This window comes from Salmo salar, chromosome 10 (assembly GCF_965601325.2).
Source record: "Salmo salar chromosome 10, fSalSal1, whole genome shotgun sequence".
Lineage (NCBI taxonomy): Eukaryota > Metazoa > Chordata > Actinopteri > Salmoniformes > Salmonidae > Salmo > Salmo salar.
The window spans coordinates 126,182,923-126,206,979 of NC_138300.1; the positions used below are offsets into that span (position 1 = coordinate 126,182,923).

Below are 24,057 nucleotides of genomic sequence, written 5' to 3' on the forward strand. Positions count from 1 at the left end.
GTTTCTGTACAGCACTTTGAGATATCAGCTGATGTACGAAGGGCTATATAAATACATTTGATTTGATTTGATTTGTTGTCTGTGTTACTGGATAATGTTGTGTTTCCTGTGTTACTGGATAGTGTTGTGTTTCCTGTGTTACTGGATAGTGTTTCCTGTGTTACTGGATAGTGTTTCCTGTGTTACTGGATAGTGTTTCCTGTGTTACTGGATAGTGTTTCCTGTGTTACTGGATAGTGTTTCCTGTGTTACTGGATAGTGTTTCCTGTGTTACTGGATAGTGTTTCCTGTGTTACTGGATAGTGTTTCCTGTGTTACTGGTGTCATGACGTTGGCCTGTGGGTAAGGTTTATGACCCCCCCCCATAAATACCTTTCTCCCTTCCCCTCTCTGACCCTACTGAAGGACTTGAATAGCCTGTGTTAAATATAGAGAGTCTGGGAACATCAAACAAATGGGGAAAGGAACCATATTTTGTTAATAAAACCAGTTGGAAATATGCTTTGGAACGTAATGAGTAGGGATGTCAGTTCGGTTGTCATCTGAGACATTATGACTGATGACAGGACGACATAAACTGTACCTGAGAAAGTATACACCCTCTAGTTATCAGAGTAACATGGAATTGTTATGCAATTGAAATGTTTGATATTGAAATTGTTTGTTAGGAGATTAAATGTAATTTTAGCTTCCAAATGAGAGATTTGGGTTTTCATAAGGAAAGTGCCCTGCTTGATCAGTGGCCCACCCCTGTGAAGAGGAGGGGTTATAAACGATGAAACACATCCTTCCCCCTCTCCACTATATAAGCCTTTGACGAAAAGATAACCATGTTGTTCCAGTACGTGAGGTCTGCAGCCTCTACGTTAGAAGGACACACATGTCAACTAAGCCAACCTCGGCGTGAGCTATGGTATGAACTGGTATGAACTTTGAGCTTATTCACTACAGAAGTGCTACTTCCTAGCCGTTGAGTTAGCAGCGGCCGCTGTAGACGTGGGCTAGGAAAGGACGGACGACGGATCCAGTCTAACAGACGGACGAAGATACCACCACGTATCCAATTTACCACCAGAGACATTCTTCCGAGTAACAGGAAGATCTGTTGGCCAACCCGGCCAGCATCTACGACCAACCTACCGAAGCGCAGATCAGAGTAAATATTTATTGCATTTTCCTTTTCCAAATGGGCGGTAATTTAGAATGCATAAGATAATGTATTTACGATAGCATAGCTGCTGTTTCTTTGTTCCTAAATCTTCCCGCTCTTCCATTCAAGCCCAACCCCCTTTCCTTTGTGTAACCAGCCATGATACAGGTTCCGTCCACCAGGACGTTTTCTGTATGACATCATATGTATTTGGTGTATTTGTAATTCTGTGTGATAAGTTTAGGTATTTAGTAAATAAATAATTAAACCCAATTTTGTATTGCAGATTCAACTTGTTAGCCAGGGTTCGTGAAGATAGCCAAGAATTTACAACTTTCATTATGAGACTGAAAATTAATATTGACTGCTATTGATGTAAAATATTACTAAGTATTTTAAGAGTTTATTCGGAAGATAACGGCTCTATAAACGTTCTTCCGTCGTGCCCCGACTTTCTAGTTAATTACATTTACATGATTAGCTTAATCAGGTAATATTAATTACAGAGAGAATTTTATAGGTTAGCATGTCATATCACTTAATCCGGCATAGCCAAAGACACGACACTGGATAGTGTTTCCTGTGTTACTGGATAGTGTTGTGTTTCCTGTGTTACTGGATAGTGTTTCCTGTGTTACTGGATAGTGTTTCCTGTGTTACTGGATAGTGTTTCCTGTGTTTCTGGATAGTGTTTCCTGTGTTACTGGATAGTGTTTCCTGTGTTACTGGATAGTGTTTCCTGTGTTACTGGATAGTGTTTCCTGTGTTACTGGATAGTGTTTCCTGTGTTACTGGATAGTGTTTCCTGTGTTACTGGATAGTGTTTCCTGTGTTACTGGATAGTGTTTCCTGTGTTACTGGATAGTGTTTCCTGTGTTACTGGATAGTGTTGTCTGTGTTACTGGATAGTGTTGTGTTGTCTGTGTTACTGGATAGTGTTGTGTTGTCTGTGTTACTGGATAGTGTTGTGTTGTCTGTTTCCTATGTCACTATTCTGATGTGGATCCTGATTGTCTGGGTTGCGTACCAAAATGTTACCCTATTCCCTACCTAGTGTATGTCAGATGGAGTGCACTTTATTGGGAATAGGGTGCCATTTCTGTCCTTATGTGGCCAGTTGTCTACTATACTTGTTGTGCTGTATGAATGAGAGCCTTGTTGAGGTGATAAACTAACACAGTTATTAATCTGCTTAGGACCAATCTGGATTTAGTGCTAGCCAAAGCTTAACGGGGAACACTTTGATAATGAATCTCGCTGACTGACTGAGAGAAGGACAAAGGCACTCCGTCCATATCAACAGGTTTCACCGTTTTGGTATGGGTCAGAGTAAACAAATATCATACTACTGTATCTACTGTTTATATAGAAACATTGTAAGAAGTTACCATAATATTGATAGCTCTAGTGGCAGGTACAAAGCCATTTCTTATGCCACTTTTAAACTGTTTACAACACATTTAAAATGTGTCCAAAAATAAACACAATGTCTATTTGAAACATTTCAAATACTTATAGCATGTGATTAAGACTGCTTGGAGTGGAAGATAAGGGATTTGGCAACTATTCTATTGGGTCCATTGCACCAGACGATCTCAGACAAGCCCAGCTAAACTATTTGAAGTGATGTGTGATAGTATTTGAACTCAAGTCTGTTGTCTTTTCTAGATGGAATTAGGTGAAAAGGTAACCTACTGTTTCCCAGGGGGTCTAGTGTGTGAATCATCAGCTTATAGATGGTGTTCCTCATGGTGGAGTTGTGAAGAGAGGCTGAACTTCCTCCTCTCTGGAGGACAGGCTTCAACTGGGGGGAGGTCGAGAGAGAGAGAGAGAGAGAGAGAGGTGAGATCGAGAGAGAGAGAGAGAGAGAGAGAGAGAGAGAGAGAGAGAGAGAGGTGAGATCGAGAGAGAGAGAGAGGGAGAGGTGAGATCGAGAGAGAGAGAGAGGGGTGAGATCGAGAGAGAGAGAGAGGGAGAGGGGTGAGATCGAGAGAGAGAGAGAGAGAGAGAGGTGAGATCGAGAGAGAGAGAGAGGGGTGAGATCGAGAGAGAGAGAGAGGGAGAGGGGTGAGATCGAGAGAGAGAGAGAGAGGGAGAGGGGTGAGATCGAGAGAGAGAGAGAGGGAGAGGGGTGAGATCGAGAGAGAGAGAGAGAGGGAGAGGGGTGAGATCGAGAGAGAGAGAGAGAGAGAGGGAGAGGGGTGAGATCGAGAGAGAGAGAGAGAGGTGAGATCGAGAGAGAGAGAGAGAGAGAGGGGTGAGATCGAGAGAGAGAGAGAGAGAGAGGGGTGAGATCGAGAGAGAGAGAGAGGGAGAGGGGTGAGATCGAGAGAGAGAGAGAGGGAGAGGGGTGAGATCGAGAGAGAGAGAGAGAGGTGAGATCGAGAGAGAGAGAGAGAGAGAGAGGGGTGAGATCGAGAGAGAGAGAGAGAGAGAGGGGTGAGATCGAGAGAGAGAGAGAGAGAGAGGGGTGAGATCGAGAGAGAGAGAGAGAGAGAGGGAGAGGGGTGAGATCGAGAGAGAGAGAGAGAGAGAGGGGTGAGATCGAGAGAGAGAGAGAGAGAGGGGTGAGATCGAGAGAGAGAGAGAGGGAGAGGGGTGAGATCGAGAGAGAGAGAGGGAGAGGGGTGAGATCGAGAGAGAGAGAGAGGGAGAGGGGTGAGATCGAGAGAGAGAGAGAGAAGGAGAGGGGTGAGATCGAGAGAGAGGGAGAGGGGTGAGATCGAGAGAGAGAGAGAGAGAGGGAGAGGGGTGAGATCGAGAGAGAGAGAGAGGGAGGGGTGAGATCGAGAGAGAGGGAGAGAGAGGGGTGAGATCGAGAGAGAGGGAGAGGGAGAGAGAGGGGTGAGATCGAGAGAGAGAGAGAGAGAGGGAGGGGTGAGATCGAGAGGGAGGGGTGAGATTGAGAGAGAGAGAGGGGTGAGATCAACACAGAGAGAGAGAGAGAGAGAGAGAGAGACAGAGAGAGAGACAGAGACAGAGAGAGACAGAGAGAGAGAGAGAGAGAGAGAGAGAGAGAGAGAGAGAGAGAGAGAGAGGAGGTGAGATCGAGAGAGAGAGGGAGGGGTGAGATCGAGAGAGAGAGGGAGGGGTGAGATCAACACAGAGAGAGAGAGAGAGAGAGACAGAGAGAGAGAGACAGAGACAGAGAGAGACAGAGAGAGACAGAGAGAGAGAGAGAGATACAGAGACAGACACAGAGAGAGAGAGAGACAGAGAGAGAGACAGAGAGACAGAGACAGAGAGAGACAGAGAGAGAGAGACAGAGACAGAGAGAGACAGAGAGACAGAGAGACACACAGAGACAGACACACAGAGAGAGAGAGAGAGAGACACAGAGACAGACACAGAGAGAGAGAGAGAGAGAGAGAGAGAGAGAGAGAGAGAGAGGAGGTGAGATCGAGAGAGAGAGGGAGGGGTGAGATCGAGAGAGAGAGAGGGAGGGGTGAGATCAACACAGAGAGAGAGAGAGAGAGAGACAGAGAGAGAGAGACAGAGACAGAGAGAGACAGAGAGAGACAGAGAGAGAGAGAGAGATACAGAGACAGACACAGAGAGAGAGAGAGACAGAGAGAGAGACAGAGAGACAGAGACAGAGAGAGACAGAGAGAGAGAGACAGAGACAGAGAGAGACAGAGAGACAGAGAGACACACAGAGACAGACACACAGAGAGAGAGAGAGAGAGACACAGAGACAGACACAGAGAGAGAGAGAGAGAGAGAGAGAGACACAGAGACAGACACAGAGAGAGAGAGAAAAAAACCCTAATAAAACAGCACAACGCTGACTGACTAATTGATGTGAGACTCTCTCAGGATATCAGGGTCTGTCTACAGGTGTACTGAGTTGCGGCTGACGATGTTGGGTGGGGCTTCGGTCCGGAGTCCTGGCAGCTGTAGCCGATTGACGAGAGGAGATCTGTTTGCCGTGTGAGAAGAGAAGAGAGAGAGGGACCCTTGTTTTGTTTGACTAGTGGAGGATTTGATGATTTGTTATTTTAATTTATCTTTGTTTGTGTTTCAGCCTGTACTCCACCCTACCAAGGTCCTGGAGAAGGGAAAAGGTAGATCTGCCCATGGGTGTAGATAACCTAGTGTATAAAACAATGGGTTATCTACGTGGGAATGTACACCCATGGGCAGATCTACCTATTCCCTTCTCCAGGACCTAGGTAGGGTGGAGTACAGGCTGAAACACAAACAAAGATAAATTAAAATAACAAATCATCAAATCCTCCACTAGTCAAACAAAACAAGGGTCCCTCTCTCTCTCTTCTCTTCTCACACGGCAAACAGATCTCCTCTCGTCAATCGGCTACAGCTGCCAGGACTCCGGACCGAAGCCCCGCCCAACATCGTCAGCCGCGACTCAGTACACCTGTAATGCCCAGGACACAAACACACTAACATGGGGAAAATGGGGAGCAAGGAAAACGGGTCACACGTAACAAGACATTTTTGCAAATGTGTTAAAATTGAAAAAAATTGAATATCACATTTACATAAGTATTCAGACCCTTTACTCAGTACTTTTTTGAGGCACCTTTGGTAGCGATTACAGACTTGAGTCTTGGGTATTATGCTGCAAGCTTGGCACACCTGTATTTGGGGAGTTTCTCCCATTCTTCTCTGCAGATCCTCTCAAGCTCTGTCAGGTTGGATGGGGAGCGTCGCTGCACAGCTATTTTCAGGTCTCTCCAGAGATGTTCGATTGGGTCCCAGTCTGGGCTCTGGCTGGGCCACTCAAGGACATTTAGAGACTTGTCCCAAAGCCACTCCTGTGTTGTCTTGGCTGCATGCTTAGGGTTGTTGTCCTGTTGGAAGGCGAGCCTTCTCCCCAGTCTGAGTTCCTGTGTGCTCTGCAGTAGGTTTTCATCAAGGACCTCTCTGTACTTTGCTCCGTTCATCTTTCCCTCGATCCCGAGCAGTCTTCTAATCCCTGCTGCTGAAAAACATCCCCACAGCATGATGCTGCCACCACCATGCTTCACCGTAGGGATGGTGCCAGGTTTCCTCCAGAAGTGACACTTGGCATTCAGGCCAAAGAGTTCAGTCTTGGTTTCATCAGACCATTAGAATCTTGTTTCTCATGGTCCGAGAGTCCTTTAGGTGCTTTTTGGTCAAACTCCAAGCGGTCTGTCATGTGCCTTTTACTGAGGAGTGGCTTCCGTCTGGCCACTCTACCATAAAGGCCTGATTGGTGGAGTGCTGCGGAGATGGTTGTCCTTCTGGAAGGTTCTCCCATCGCCACAGAGGAACTCTGGAGCTCTGTCACAGTGACCATCGGGTTCTTGGTCACCTCCCTGACCAAGGCTCTTCTCCCTCGATTGCTCAGTTTGGCCGGGCGGCCAGCTCTAGGAAGAGTCTTGGTGTTGCCAAACTACTTCATTTAAGAATGATGGAGGCCACTGTGTTCTTGGGGACCTTCAATGCTGCAGACATTTTTTGGTACCCTTCCACAGATCTGTGCCTCGACACAATCCTGTCTCTGACAATTCCTTCAACCTCATGGCTTGGTTTTTGCTCTGACATTCACTGTCAACTGTGGGACCTTATATAGACAGGTGTGTGCCTTTCCAAATCTAGTTGTAGAAACTACAAACAAGTTGTAGAAACATCTCAAGGATGATCAATGGAAACAGGATGCACCTGAGCTCAATTTCGAGTCTCATAGCAAAGGGTCTGAATACTTATGTAAATAAGGTATTTCTGTTTTTAATTTTTAATACATTTGTAAACATTTTTGAAAACTAGTTTTAGCTTCGGCGTTATAGGGTATTGTGTGTAAAAAGCATTTAATCCATTTTAGAATAAGGCTGTAACGTAACAAAATGTGGAAAAAGTGAAGGGGTCTGAATACTTTCCGGATTGACTGTAGTTCTTTCCTTGAGTGTGTATACCTTAGTATGTACTGATCTGTGTGTGTGTGTGTGACTGGTGGATGCTGCAGGGTGTGAATATGGTGTTGGTCGGGGAATGACGATGGAAATGGAAGACCAGTTGTTGATGTGGAAACCATTTAGTTTATTCTTTAGGAGGAAACACGATTAAAGGTTGCTGCGTTCACGTCTGTTAACTCTGATCATGGTGGTCTCAGTGGGAGCCAAGAACCTCAGGTGAAACTTCTGAATCATTACATATAAGCAGGAGTCTAATAACTCCATCTGATTCTGATTCATTATATATCAGCAGGAGTCTAATAACTCCATCTGATTCTGATTCATTACATATCAGCAGGAGTCTAACAACTCAATTTGATTCTGATTCATTATATATCAGCAGGAGTCTAACAACTCCATCTGATTCTGATTCATTATATATCAGCAGGAGTCTAATAACTCCATCTGATTCTGATTCATTATATATCAGCAGGAGTCTAATAACTCCATCTGATTCTGATTCATTATATATCAGCAGGAGTCTAACAGCTCCATCTGATTCTGATTCATTATATATCAGCAGGAGTCTAACACCATCTGATTCTGATTCATTACATATCAGCAGGGGTCTAACACCATCTGATTCTGATTCATTATATATCAGCAGGAGTCTAATAACTCCATCTGATTCACAGGGACCTTGATCATTTTAATGAGCAGGTCCAAAACCAAGCAAAATACCTCAGATAACCCTTTACGGGTGGTAGACTGTAACCTGTTACACTGTACCTCAGGTAACCCTTTACGGGTGGTAGCCTGTAACCTGTTACACTGTACCTCAGATAACCCTTTATGGGTGGTAGACTGTAACCTGTTACACTGTACCTCAGATAACCCTTTACGGGTGGTAGACTGTAACCTGTTACACTGTACCTCAGATAACCCTTTACGGGTGGTAGCCTGTAACCTGTTACACTGTACCTCAGATAACCCTTTACGGGTGGTAGACTGTAACCCGTTACACTGTACCTCAGGTAACCCTTTATGGGCAATTGACATTAAAAAGCAACACATTCCAGGCCTGGATATTTTATGTAATGAATGTTTCATTCACTGTTAGGAAACCCACTGCGGGTGGCTACTGTGAAAACTCTACACTTTACCTCAGGATACCCATTACGGGCGGTAAATATATGAATCAAATGATTATGGAGGCCTTAATGCATAATAGCGTGCGTACTTATTTAAAATGTATGTAGTTTTGTTCTTGAGCTGTTCTTGTCTATGAATGTTCTGCACTATGTCATGAAGCTGCTGCTTTTGCGGAAGCTAAAGGGATACTACTAAACTACTACTGGGGATACTACTAAACTACTACTGGGGATACTACTAAACTACTACTGGGGATACTGATAAACTACTACTGGGGATACTACTAAACTACTACTGGAGATACTACTAAACTACTACTGGGGATCCTGATAAACTACTACTGGGGATACTACTAAACTACTACTGGGGATACTGATAAACTACTACTGGGGATACTGATAAACTACTACTGGGGATACTGATAAACTACTACTGGGGATACTACTAAACTACTACTGGGGATACTGATAAACTACTACTGGGGATACTGATAAACTACTACTGGGGATACTACTAAACTACTACTGGGGATACTGATAAACTACTACTGGGGATCCTGATAAACTACTACTGGGGATACTACTAAACTACTACTGGGGATACTGATAAACTACTACTGGGGATACTGATAAACTACTACTGGGGATACTGATAAATTACTACTGGGGATACTGATAAACTACTACTGGGGATACTACTAAACTACTACTGGGGATACTACTAAACTACTACTGGGGATACTACTAAACTACTACTGGGGATACTACTAAACTACTACTGGGGATACTACTAAACTACTACTGGGGATACTACTAAACTACTACTGGGGATACTACTAAACTACTACTGGGGATACTACTAAACTACTACTGGGGATACTACTAAACTACTACTGGGGATACTGATAAACTACTACTGGGGATACTACTAAACTACTACTGGGGATACTACTAAACTACTACTGGGGATACTACTAAACTACTACTGCGGATACTACTAAACTACTACTGGGGATACTACTAAACTACTACTGGGGATACTACTAAACTACTACTGGGGATACTACTAAACTACTACTAGGGATACTACTAAACTTCTACTGGGGATACTACTAAACTACTACTGGGGATACTACTAAACTACTACTGGGGATACTGATAAACTACTACTGGGGATACTACTAAACTACTACTAGGGATACTACTAAACTACTACTGGGGATACTACTAAACTACTACTGGGGATACTACTAAACTACTACTGGGGATACTGATAAACTACTACTGGGGATACTGATAAACCTCTACTGGGGATACTACTAAACTACTACTGGGGATACTACTAAACTACTACTGGGGATACTACTAAACTACTACTGGGGATACTGATAAACTACTACTGGGGATACTACTAAACTACTACTGGGGATACTACTACACTACTACTGGGGATACTGATAAACTACTACTGGGGATACTACTAAACTACTACTAGGGATACTACTAAACTACTACTGGGGATACTGATCAATTACTACTGGGGATACTGATAAACTACTACTGGGGATACTACTAAACTACTACTGGGGATACTACTAAACTACTACTGGGGATACTACTAAACTACTACTGGGGATACTACTAAACTACTACTGGGGATACTGATAAACTACTACTGGGGATACTACTAAACTACTACTGGGGATACTGATAAACTACTACTGGGGATACTACTACACTACTACTGGGGATACTGATAAACTACTACTGGGGATACTACTAAACTACTACTGGGGATACTGATAAACTACTACTGGGGATACTACTAAACTACTACTGGGGATACTACTAAACTACTACTGGGGATACTGATAAACTACTACTGGGGATACTGATAAACTACTACTGGGGATACTACTAAACTACTACTGGGGATACTACTAAACTACTACTGGGGATACTGATAAATTACTACTGGGGATACTGATAAATTACTACTGGGGATACTACTAAACTACTACTGGGGATACTACTAAACTACTACTGGGGATACTACTAAACTACTAGTGGGGATACTACTAAACTACTACTGGGGATACTACTAAACTACTACTGGGGATATTACTAAACTACTACTGGGGATACTACTAAACTACTACTGGGGATACTACTAAACTACTACTGGGGATACTGATAAACTACTACTGGGGATACTACTAAACTACTACTGGGGATACTACTAAACTACTACTGGGGATACTACTAAACTACTACTGGGGATACTGATAAACTACTACTGGGGATACTGATAAACTACTACTGGGGATACTACTAAACTACTACTGGGGATACTGATAAACTACTACTGGAGATACTACTAAACTACTACTGGGGATACTACTAAACTACTACTGGGGATACTACTAAACTACTACTGGGGATACTACTAAACTACTACTGGGGATACTACTAAACTACTACTGGGGATACTACTACACTACTACTGGGGATACTACTAAACTACTACTGGGGATACTACTAAACTACTACTGGGGATACTGATAAACTACTACTGGGGATACTACTAAACTACTACTGGGGATACTACTAAACTACTACTGGGGATACTACTAAACTACTACTGGGGATACTGATAAACTACTACTGGGGATACTACTAAACTACTACTGGGGATACTACTAAACTACTACTGGGGATACTACTAAACTACTACTGGGGATACTACTACACTACTACTGGGGATACTGATAAATTACTACTGGGGATACTACTAAACTACTACTGGGGATACTACTAAACTACTACTAGGGATACTGATAAACTACTACTGGGGATACTACTAAACTACTACTAGGGATACTACTAAACTACTACTGGGGATACTGATAAACTACTACTAGGGATACTGATAAACTACTACTGGGGATACTACTAAACTACTACTGGGGATACTGATAAACTACTACTGGGGATACTACTAAACTACTACTGGGGATACTACTACACTACTACTGGGGATACTACTAAACTACTACTAGGGATACTGATAAACTACTACTGGGGATACTACTAAACTACTACTGGGGATACTACTACACTACTACTGGGGATACTACTAAACTACTACTAGGGATACTGATAAACTACTACTGGGGATACTACTAAACTACTACTGGGGATACTACTAAACTACTACTGGGGATACTACTAAACTACTACTGGGGATACTACTAAACTACTACTAGGGATACTACTAAACTACTACTAGGGATACTGATAAACTACTACTGGGGATACTACTAAACTACTACTGGGGATACTACTACACTACTACTAGGGATACTGATAAACTACTACTGGGGATACTACTAAACTACTACTGGGGATACTACTAAACTACTACTGGGGATACTACTAAACTACTACTGGGGATACTACTAAACTACTACTGGGGATACTGATAAACTACTACTGGGGATACTACTAAACTACTACTGGGGATACTACTAAACTACTACTGGGGATACTGATAAACTACTACTGGGGATACTACTAAACTACTACTAGGGATACTACTAAACTACTACTGGGGATATTGATAAACTACTACTGGGGATACTGATAACTACTACTGGGGATACTACTAAACTACTACTGGGGATACTACTAAACTACTACTGGGGATACTGATAAACTACTACTGGGGATACTGATAAACTACTACTGGGGATACTACTAAACTACTACTGGGGATACTACTAAACTACTACTGGGGATACTACTAAACTACTACTGGGGATACTGATAAACTACTACTGGGGATACTACTAAACTACTACTGGGGATACTACTAAACTACTACTGGGGATACTACTAAACTACTACTGGGGATACTACTAAACTACTACTGGGGATACTACTAAACTACTACTGGGGATACTACTAAACTACTACTAGGGATACTACTACACTACTACTGGGGATACTGATAAATTACTACTGGGGATACTACTAAACTACTACTGGGGATACTACTAAACTACTACTGGGGATACTACTAAACTACTACTGGGGATACTACTAAACTACTACTGGGGATACTACTAAACTACTACTGGGGATACTACTAAACTACTACTGGGGATACTACTAAACTACTACTGGGGATACTACTAAACTACTACTGGGGATACTACTAAACTACTACTGGGGATACTACTAAACTACTACTGGGGATACTACTAAACTACTACTGGGGATACTACTAAACTACTACTGGGGATACTACTAAACTACTACTGGGGATACTACTACACTACTACTGGGGATACTGATAAACTACTACTGGGGATACTACTAAACTACTACTGGGGATACTACTACACTACTACTGGGGATACTACTAAACTACTACTGGGGATACTACTAAACTACTACTGGGGATACTACTAAACTACTACTGGGGATACTGATAAACTACTACTGGGGATACTACTAAACTACTACTGGGGATACTGATAAACTACTACTGGGGATACTGATAAACTACTACTGGGGATACTACTAAACTACTACTGGGGATACTACTAAACTACTACTGGGGATACTGATAAACTACTACTGGGGATACTGATAAACTACTACTGGGGATACTGATAAACTACTACTGGGGATACTACTAAACTACTACTGGGGATACTACTAAACTACTACTGGGGATACTGATAAACTACTACTGGGGATACTGATAAACTACTACTGGGGATACTACTAAACTACTACTGGGGATCCTACTAAACTACTACTGGGGATACTGATAAATTACTACTTGATCACTGCATAGTTGTTTACCTTTAATAGTTTCTTGTCTTCTGGGGCAGGAGGGCTACTGTCCTGACCTGCTGTCTTGTCCTGTGGACAACAAGGATTCACCAGATGTTAACTAACAAGGATTCACCAGATGTTAACTAACAAGGATTCACCAGATGTTAAAACATTTCCCAACATATTTATTGATATAAAGGAGGGTCAGTAGAGCTCACAGCTACAGTACGTACATAATGTTTTGGTTGTAATAAGGGAAATACGTATTGGACGCAACAACAACCCCTTGATGAAGCATGCTTCTTACCCTGTGTCATCTAAATAATGCTCAGTCACCATCACAGGTGTTAGGTGTTGAAGCTTCGCGTGAATCACTGCTGCCACTCAGGCTTTTAAGGGTCGCGTGATCGGCTCTGGTTCTACAAGGGCCGAGGTAAGAATCCTCCCACTCATAACATCACCAGGCGTGTTGCACCCGGATGTCATTCCCATGGCAGATCATCTCAACTGATGCTCTCAGTCTCTGCTCTCTTTTATTAAAGAACCACAGAACAGCCCACGCTGTACTGCGGTTGCTGATGAACCAGAAAGAACAATGACAATCATCAGTGAGTGAATGACTCTTCGGGGACTGAATGACTCATCGGTGAGTGAGTGAATGACTCATCAGTGAGTGAATGACTCATCAGTGAGTGAATGACTCATCAGTGAGTGAATGAGTGAATGACTCATCAGTGAGTGAATGACTCATCAGTGAGTGAGTGAATGACTCATAAGTGACTGAATGAGTGAATGACTCATCAGTGAGTGAATGACTCATCATAGAGTGAATGACTCATCAGTGAGTGAGTGAATGACTCATCAGGGACTGAATGAGTGAACGACTCATCAGAGAGTGAATGACTCATCAGTGAGTGAATGACTCATCAGGGACTGAATGACTCATCATGTTTGATCAACAACATCTGTTTTTGAATGAGGTATGGCTGTATCATTTGCTTGGAGGAATATGGCTGAATTAGAGCCTATGATCAACAACATGTGCCTTAAAAACTTGGATTAAGTTTATGGAGGGATATATGGCTTAATCAGGTCCTCCGCGCATGCTCGAGGGAACCAGATGAATAACGAGCTGTATGACATGATTCTCCTCACACAGGAGCCAGCCTCCATGTGTGTTCTCAGGAAATTATCTTCATCATCGACCCCTGATGTGCAGATATCCCTCCCAATTGCTACTATTTAAAAAAAAAATGTACCAAGCAAGTCAGTTAAGAACAAATTCTTATTTTACAATGACGGGCTAGGAACAGTGGGTTAACTGCCTTGTTCAGGGGCAGAACGACAGATTTGTACCTTGTCAGCTCAGGGATTTGATCTTGCAACCTTTCAGTTACTAGTCCAACGCTCTAACCACTAGGCTACGCTGCTGTCAATAGAAATAATAATCATGGGATTTAAAAATAAAACCCATTTTGGAGGGAAACGAGCTCAATACAGTTTAAAGGACTCAAACCAAATGGAAACGGTGTAGAAATTATACGGGACCTACATTCATAGTGTTTGACTGTTTCCAGCTAATAATCACTGAAATGAAAGCTAGACAGTTCGAGAGCATTGAAAATTCCCTAAACGATGGATAGAGGACAATGTTTATCAAATTTTGATGGCATGGAAATAAAACTAAGTTTCAGTGTGGCCCTTTGGACCTTGTTGGAAACCGAATGCAGCCTATGGGGCAAAAAGAGTTGGACACCCTTGGCCTACATCAAGACAGTATCTGTAACAAAGGAACACTGTACTAAAAATAGTTCAAATACACACTACCGCTCAAAAGTTTGGGGTCACTTAGAAATTTCCTGCTAATTTTTTGTCCATTAAAATAACATCAAATTGATCAGAAATACAGTGTATGTCATAGGCGTCGTAAGGATTGGACCAAGGCGCAGCGGGTGAAGTGCACATCTTCTTAATTTATTAGAAATAACACTTAATAACCTCTTGGGGCTAGGGGGCAGTATTTTCACTGCCGGATGAAAAACGTACCCAATTTCAACTGGTTACTACTCTTGCCCAGGAAATAGAATATACATATTATTAGTAGAGTTGGATAGAAAACACTCTGAAGTTTCTAAAACTGTTTGAATGGTGTCTGTGAGTATAACAGAACTCATATGGCAGGCCAAAACCTGAGAAGATTTCAACCAGGAAGTGTAAGGTCTGAGAACTGTAGTTCTACTTTTGAATCCCTAGAGAAACTACAAATACTTAGGGGTCATGTAGCACTTCCTAAGGCTTCCATTGGCTGTCAAAAGCCCTCCGAAAGTTGTTTCATACGTATCCAGTAACCGGGCAGAATATAGGAGCTCAGTTACTGAGTGGACTGCTGGAGGGCAAAGGGATTGGAAATGCGCGGTCACACGAGCACGCCTTTCCTTATTTTTCTTCTGAAATGAATACGCTATTGTCCGGTTGGAATATTATCGCATTTCTACGAGGAAAATACCGTAAAGATTGATTTTAAACAGCGTTTGACATGCTTCTAAGTATGGTAATGGAACATTTTGACTTTTCGTCTCTGGTTCCGCGCTCGCGCGTTACCCTTTCGATAGTGCTCTGAACGCACAAACAAAACGGAGGTATTTGGACATAAATATGGATTATTTGGAACAAAAACAACATTTCTTGTCGAAGTAGCAGTCCTGGGAGGTAATATAATATTTCTAATACTTATTCTGAGTTTAGCATGCCCTGAACATGGCGGGTGTCTGAATAGCTAGCCGTGATGGCTGAGCTATGTACTCAGAATATTGAAAAATGTGCTTTTGTCGAAAAGCTATTTTAAAATCTGACACAGCTGTTGCATAAAGGACTACTGTATCTATAATTCTTAAAATAATTGTTATGTATTTTGTCAACGTTTATGATGAGTATCTCTGTAATATGTGTGCTCATTGTGCTCATTCACCAATAGTTCTGGAGGCTAAACATTTTCTGAACGTCACGCGCCAATGTAAAATGCTATTTTTGGATATAAATATGAACTTTATCGAACAAAACATACATGTATTGTATAACATAATGTCCTAGGGTTGTCATCTGATGAAGATCGTAAAAGGTTAGTGCTTCATTTAGCTGTGTTTTCGGTTTCTGTGACATATATCCTTGCTTGGAAAATGTCTGGGTGATTATTTTGTCTATGGACTCTCCTAACATAATCTAATGTTTTGCTTTCGCTGTAAAGCCTTTTTGAAATCGGACAATGTGGTTGGATTAACGAGAAGTTTATCTTTAAAATGGTGTAAAATAGTTGTAGTTAAAAAATGTTTGAGAAATTGAAATTATTTGATTTTTGCTGTTTTGAATTACCGTACTTAGAAGCATGTCAAACGCTGTTTAAAATCAATCTTTATGGTATTTTTAACGTAGAAATGCAATAATATTCAAACTGGACAATAGCGTATTCATTCCAGGAGAAAAAGAAGGAGCAGCGTGCTCGCGCCAGGCAGTCCACTCAGTAACTGAGCTCCTATACTCTGCCCAGTGACAGGAGAAGGCTCAAACCACTTTCTGAAGGCTTTAGACAGCCAATGGAAGCCTTAGAAAGTGCAACGTAAGCCCACAGATACTGTAGTTTTGAAAGGGACTAGAAAGAAGAACTACATTTCTCAGATCCTCCCCTTCCTGGTTGACTTTTTCTCAGGTTTTTGCCTGCCATATGAGTTCTGTTATACTCACAGACACCATTCAAACAGTTTGAGAAACTTCAGAGTGTTTTCTATCCATATCTACTAATAATATGCATATTCTAGTTTCTGGGCCAGAGTAGTAACCTGTTTAAATTGGGTACGTTTTTCATCCGGCCATGAAAATACTGCCCCCTATACCCCAACAGGTTAAACCACCCACCACTGCGACCTGTATGCTCTCGTCGGCTGGCCCTCGCTACATATTCGTCGCCAGACCCACTGGCTCCAGGTCATCTATAAGTCTCTGCTAGGTAAAGCTCCGCCTTATCTCAGCTCACTGGTCACAATAACAACACCCACCCATGGCACGCGCTCCAGCAGGTATATCTCACTGGTCATCCCCAAAGCCAACACCTCGTTTGGCCGCCTTTCCTTCCAGTTCTCTGCTGCCAATGACTGGAACGAATTGCAAAAATCGCTGTTGTTGGAGACTTATATCTCCCTCACTAACTTTAAGCATCAGCTATCTGTGCAGTTTACCGATCGCTGCAGCTGTACACAGCCCATCTGTAAATAGCCCATCCAACTACCTACCTCATCCCCATATTGTTTTATTTACTTTTTTGCTCTTTTGCACACCAGTATCTCTACTTACACATCATCATCTGCTCATCTATCACTCCAGTGTTAATTTGCTAAATTGTAATTGCTTCGCTACTATGGCCTATTTACTGCCTTGCCTGCCTCCTTACGCCATTTGTACACACTGTATGTAGACTTGCCTATTGTGTTATTGACTGTACGTTTTTTTATACCATGTGTAACTCTGTGTTGTTGTTTGTGTCACACTGCTTTGCTTTATCTTGGCCAGGTCGCAGTTGTAAATGAGAACTTGTTCTCAACTGGCCTACCTGATTAAATAAAGGTGAAATAAATAAATAAATAAAAATTAGAGTGTCTAGTTTGAGAAACAAACGCCTCACAAGTCTTCAACTGGCAGCTTCATTAAATAGTACCCGCAAAACACCAGTCTCAACGTCAACAGTGAAGAGGCGACTCCGGGATGCTGGTCTTCTAGGCAGAGTTCCTCTGTCGAGTGTCTGTTCTTTTGCCCATCTTAATCTTTTCTTTTTATTGGCCAGTCTGAGATATGGCTTTTTCTTTGCATATCTGCCTAGAAGGCCAGCATCCCGGAGTCGCCTCTTCACTGTTGACGTTTAGCTTTCATTTCTCAGAACAAGAATAGACTGACGAGTTTCAGATGAAAGTTCTTTGTTTCTGGCCATTTTGAGCCATAATCAAACCCACAAACAAGGACATTTCTAAGTGACCCCAAATTGTTGAACGGTAGTGTAAGATCTCCGGTATACTCTTAAGAATTTGTTCTTAACTGACTTGCCTAGTTAAATAAAGGTTAAATAAAATAAATGCAAATAGAATGTACCTTGTCAGGTTCATCCTCATCAGCCACAGTGATGATATTAATGATGTGCTGGTGTTTCCTGAGCTGCTTCTTGAATGCTACTTCCAGCTGATCGTTGTACTTCATGAAGCAGACATAGGAGCTGTAGCCAGCCACCAGCATTATACTCTCATACCACATGATGGTGTTGTCCAGGAAGAAGATTATCAACATGATCAGGTCTGAAAACAATATAGATGTTAATTCATCATAAGTAAGGGGTTAGAGAACACAGTAAGGGGTTAGAGAACACAGTAAGGGGTTAGAGAACACAGTAAGGGGTTAGAGAACACAGTAAGGGGTTAGAGGTTAGAGAACACAGTAAGAGGTTAGAGAACACAGTAAGAGGTTAGAGGTTAGAGAACACAGCAAGAGGTTAGAGGTTAGAGGTTAGAGAACACAGCAAGAGGTTAGAGAACACAGTAAGAGGTTAGAGGTTAGAGGTTAGAGAACACAGCAAGAGGTTAGAGAACACAGTAAGAGGTTAGAGGTTAGAGGTTAGAGAACACAGCAAGAGGTTAGAGAACACAGTAAGAGGTTAGAGGTTAGAGGTTAGAGAACACAGTAAGAGGTTAGAGGTTAGAGGTTAGAGAACACAGCTAGAGGTTAGAGAACACAGCAAGAGGTTAGAGAACACAGTAAGGGGTTAGAGAACACAGCAAGAGGTTAGAGGTTAGAGAATACAGCAAGAGGTTAGAGAACACAGCAAGAGGTTAGAGGTTAGAGAACACAGTAAGGGGTTAGAGAACACAGCAAGAGGTTAGAGGTTAGAGAACACAGTAAGGGGTTAGAGAACACAGCAAGAGGTTAGAGGTTAGAGGTTAGAGAACACAGTAAGGGGTTAGAGAACACAGCAAGAGGTTAGAGGTTAGAGAACACAGCAAGAGGTTAGAGGTTAGAGGTTAGAGAACACAGTAAGGGGTTAGAGAACACAGCAAGAGGTTAGAGGTTAGAGGTTAGAGAACACAGCAAGAGGTTAGAGAACACAGTAAGAGGTTAGGTAAATTATCATGTTGTGAATAATAGTTGCGTCCCAAATAGCTTCAATTGCAATTATATGCAAGTGAGTGCTGGCCTTTATCCTTACATTTTTTTGTGATTGAGATTGACTGTTGGCTCCAAGCACACTATCATTTATTTATGAGTGGGGCCTCTTCTCCCCTGTCCTCTGGGCTCAGAAACTATCTGACCTTGATGGCCACATGTACTCTTAATCTCCACCTGGTACAGCCAGAGGATTATAACCCCTCTGGGCCAGGTTCCTCTCTACAGTAGGTTTCTTCCTTCTAGGCCGTTTCTCCTGGCCACTGTGCTCTCGCTTCTGCCTTTGCTCTCTGAGGCCTAGGCCGAGTTACTGTAATGCACTTTGACAACTGCTGATGTAAAAAAACGCTGAGGTGCAGCATCTGCCTTTACCTGTGATAGTATATTATTACCTATGGTATAGAAGGAGACGTCCCTGAACAGGGGCCACCAGGTGAGGTGCAGCATCTGCCTGTGATAGTATATTATTACCTATGGTATAGAAGGAGACGTCCCTGAACAGGGGCCACCAGGTGAGGTGCAGCATCTGCCTTTACCTGTGATAGTATATTATTACCTATGGTATAGAAGGAGACGTCCCTGAACAGGGGCCACCAGGTGAGGTGCAGCATCTCCCTATGATAGTATATTATTACCTATGGTGTAGAAGGAGACGTCCCTGAACAGGGGCCACCAGGTGAGGTGGAGCATCTGCCTTTACCTGTGATAGTATATTATTACCTATGGTATAGAAGGAGACGTCCCTGAACAGGGGCCACCAGGTGAGGTGCAGCATCTCCCTTTACCTGTGATAGTATATTATTACCTATGGTATAGAAGGAGACGTCCCTGAACAGGGGCCACCAGGTGAGGTGCAGCATCTCCCTTTACCTGTGATAGTATATTATTACCTATGGTATAGAAGGAGACGTCCCTGAACAGGGGCCACCAGGTGAGGTGGAGCATCTGCCTTTACCTGTGATAGTATATTATTACCTATGGTATAGAAGGAGACGTCCCTGAACAGGGGCCACCAGGTGAGGTGGAGCATCTGCCTTTACCTGTGATAGTATATTATTACCTATGGTGTAGAAGGAGACGTCCCTGAACAGGGGCCACCAGGTGAGGTGCAGCATCTGCCTTTACCTGTGATAGTATATTATTACCTATGGTGTAGAAGGAGACGTCCCTGAACAGGGGCCACCAGGTGAGGTGCAGCATCTCCCTGTGATAGTATATTATTACCTATGGTATAGAAGGAGACGTCCCTGAACAGGGGCCACCAGGTGAGGTGCAGCATCTGCCTGTGATAGTATATTATTACCTATGGTATAGAAGGAGACGTCCCTGAACAGGGGCCACCAGGTGAGGTGCAGCATCTGCCTTTACCTGTGATAGTATATTATTACCTATGGTATAGAAGGAGACGTCCCTGAACAGGGGCCACCAGGTGAGGTGCAGCATCTCCCTATGATAGTATATTATTACCTATGGTGTAGAAGGAGACGTCCCTGAACAGGGGCCACCAGGTGAGGTGGAGCATCTGCCTTTACCTGTGATAGTATATTATTACCTATGGTATAGAAGGAGACGTCCCTGAACAGGGGCCACCAGGTGAGGTGCAGCATCTCCCTTTACCTGTGATAGTATATTATTACCTATGGTATAGAAGGAGACGTCCCTGAACAGGGGCCACCAGGTGAGGTGCAGCATCTCCCTTTACCTGTGATAGTATATTATTACCTATGGTATAGAAGGAGACGTCCCTGAACAGGGGCCACCAGGTGAGGTGCAGCATCTGCCTTTACCTGTGATAGTATATTATTACCTATGGTATAGAAGGAGACGTCCCTGAACAGGGGCCACCAGGTGAGGTGCAGCATCTGCCTTTACCTGTGATAGTATATTATTACCTATGGTGTAGAAGGAGACGTCTCTGAACAGGGGCCACCAGGTGAGGTGCAGCATCTGCCTTTACCTGTGATAGTATATTATTACCTATGCTATAGAAGGAGACGTCCCTGAACAGGGGCCACCAGGTGAGGTGCAGCATCTGCCTGTGATAGTATATTATTACCTATGGTGTAGAAGGAGACGTCCCTGAACAGGGGCCACCAGGTGAGGTGCAGCATCTACCTGTGATAGTATATTATTACCTATGGTGTAGAAGGAGACGTCCCTGAACAGGGGCCACCAGGTGAGGTGCAGCATCTCCCTGTGATAGTATATTATTACCTATGGTGTAGAAGGAGACGTCCCTGAACAGGGGCCACCAGGTGAGGTGCAGCATCTGCCTTTACCTGTGATAGTATATTATTACCTATGGTGTAGAAGGAGACGTCTCTGAACAGGGGCCACCAGGTGAGGTGCAGCATCTGCCTTTACCTGTGATAGTATATTATTACCTATGCTATAGAAGGAGACGTCCCTGAACAGGGGCCACCAGGTGAGGTGCAGCATCTGCCTGTGATAGTATATTATTACCTATGGTGTAGAAGGAGACGTCCCTGAACAGGGGCCACCAGGTGAGGTGCAGCATCTACCTGTGATAGTATATTATTACCTATGGTGTAGAAGGAGACGTCCCTGAACAGGGGCCACCAGGTGAGGTGCAGCATCTCCCTGTGATAGTATATTATTACCTATGGTGTAGAAGGAGACGTCCCTGAACAGGGGCCACCAGGTGAGGTGCAGCATCTGCCTTTACCTGTGATAGTATATTATTACCTATGGTATAGAAGGAGACGTCCCTGAACAGGGGCCACCAGGTGAGGTGCAGCATCTGCCTTTACCTGTGATAGTATATTATTACCTATGGTGTAGAAGGAGACGTCCCTGAACAGGGGCCACCAGGTGAGGTGCAGCATCTCCCTGTGATAGTATATTATTACCTATGGTGTAGAAGGAGACGTCCCTGAACAGGGGCCACCAGGTGAGGTGGAGCATCTCCCTGTGATAGTATATTATTACCTATGGTGTAGAAGGAGACGTCCCTGAACAGGGGCCACCAGGTGAGGTGGAGCATCTCCCTGTGATAGTATATTATTACCTATGGTATAGAAGGAGACGTCCCTGAACAGGGGCCACCAGGTGAGGTGGAGCATCTGCCTTTACCTGTGATAGTATATTATTACCTATGGTGTAGAAGGAGACGTCTCTGAACAGGGGCCACCAGGTGAGGTGGAGCATCTCCCTGTGATAGTATATTATTACCTATGGTGTAGAAGGAGACGTCCCTGAACAGGGGCCACCAGGTGAGGTGCAGCATCTCCCTGTGATAGTATATTATTACCTATGGTATAGAAGGAGACGTCCCTGAACAGGGGCCACCAGGTGAGGTGCAGCATCTCCCTGTGATAGTATATTATTACCTATGGTATAGAAGGAGACGTCCCTGAACAGGGGCCACCAGGTGAGGTGGAGCATCTCCCTGTGATAGTATATTATTACCTATGGTGTAGAAGGAGACGTCCCTGAACAGGGGCCACCAGGTGAGGTGGAGCATCTCCCTGGAGAAGACGGCACACATCCCGATGACGAACAGGATGTTGAACACCGCCGACCCCACGATCGTTCCGATGCCCACGTTGCTATGAGAGATGAACACGCCAATCAGAGAGGTGAACAGCTCCGGAGCGGAGCCTCCTGCCGCCATGAAGGTTGCCCCGGCCACGTCGTCGGAGATGGCCAGCTGGTCTGTGATGACGCCGAGCGCAGGGACAAAAAATTCGTCGCACACAATGGCGAGTGAGACGAACATGTACATCATCCCGAAGATGTGAAGCGACACCCAGCCTCGTCTCCGGTCCTCCACGGAGAAGATATCAGTGGGGTATTCTCCTTTCTGATGAGGGGCGTCCCCCGGGTCGGCGGGGGAGGATTGGGTGGTGTTGGGGACTAGATGGGTGGGTGGTGGGTTGGGCAGGGTGGGGATCTGAATGGGAGGCTCCAGGTCTACATATATACAGTGAACGATAGTCCGGATTGTAGTCACTGATGATGATGATGATGATGATGATGAGACCTCAGTGGTAGTGGATGGTGTGACATCATCTGTAGTCGTCTCAGAGTAGTAATCGGACACTTCAGTTGTCACTAAATCTATAATTTCCTCCTCTTGTGTGTCAACACTGCGTTTCCCCTCCCTTAAGGTCTCCAATGCAACTTCCTCCAGGAGGGCCCCTGTCAGTCCCTCTCCATCCCCAGACCCCTCACCTATTTGGGGCAGGGCATGGGGCCAGGGTCCTGGGGAGAGCTTGGAGGTGATAGACAGCTGGTAGAGACAACACAGTAGAACACCAGACAGGAGGAATATGACTCGGCTCAGCTGCAGTCTCTTCCTTTGGGTACAATACATTTATGTAGAAATTGTGATATTGGTGTTATTTAATAGGTGTGGATTTGGTAACTCACTCCTCAGCCTGAGAAGTCGTTAATTGCACCACTGAATTGGATTCAGAATACAGGTCCCTGGCTGAGTGATTCAGAATACAGGTCCCTGGCAGAGTGATTCAGGTCCCTGGCAGAGTGATTCAGAATACAGGTCCCTGGCAGAGTGATTCAGAATACAGGTCCCTGGCAGAGTGATTCAGAATACAGGTTCCTGGCAGAGTGATTCAGAATACAGGTCCCTGGCAGAGTGATTCAGAATACAGGTTCCTGGCAGAGTGATTCAGAATACAGGTCCCTGGCAGAGTGATTCAGAATACAGGTTCCTGGCAGAGTGATTCAGAATACAGGTCCCTGGCAGAGTGATTCAGGTTCCTGGCAGAGTGATTCAGAATACAGGTCCCTGGCAGAGTGATTCAGAATACAGGTCCCTGGCAGAGTGATTCAGAATACAGGTTCCTGGCAGAGT

At 43.8% G+C, this 24,057-nt stretch overlaps 1 protein-coding gene across 1 annotated transcript in view; it reads right to left on the bottom strand.

The window, feature by feature from the left end:
* LOC145858566 (sodium/potassium/calcium exchanger 1) overlaps positions 1-23,805 on the bottom strand; it is a 55,808-nt gene extending 32,003 nt beyond the window's left edge. Inside the window, exons 1-4 of the mRNA XM_082956653.1 lie at positions 22,650-23,805; positions 18,159-18,358; positions 13,053-13,112; positions 2,846-2,954 (exon numbers count right to left, since the gene is read on the bottom strand). Coding sequence (XP_082812779.1) covers positions 2,846-2,954; positions 13,053-13,112; positions 18,159-18,358; positions 22,650-23,556 — 1,276 coding nt within the window. The 5' untranslated portion in view covers positions 23,557-23,805. The remainder of the gene's footprint in view (positions 1-2,845; positions 2,955-13,052; positions 13,113-18,158; positions 18,359-22,649) is intronic.
* Between the last annotated feature and the right edge of the window lie 252 nt (positions 23,806-24,057).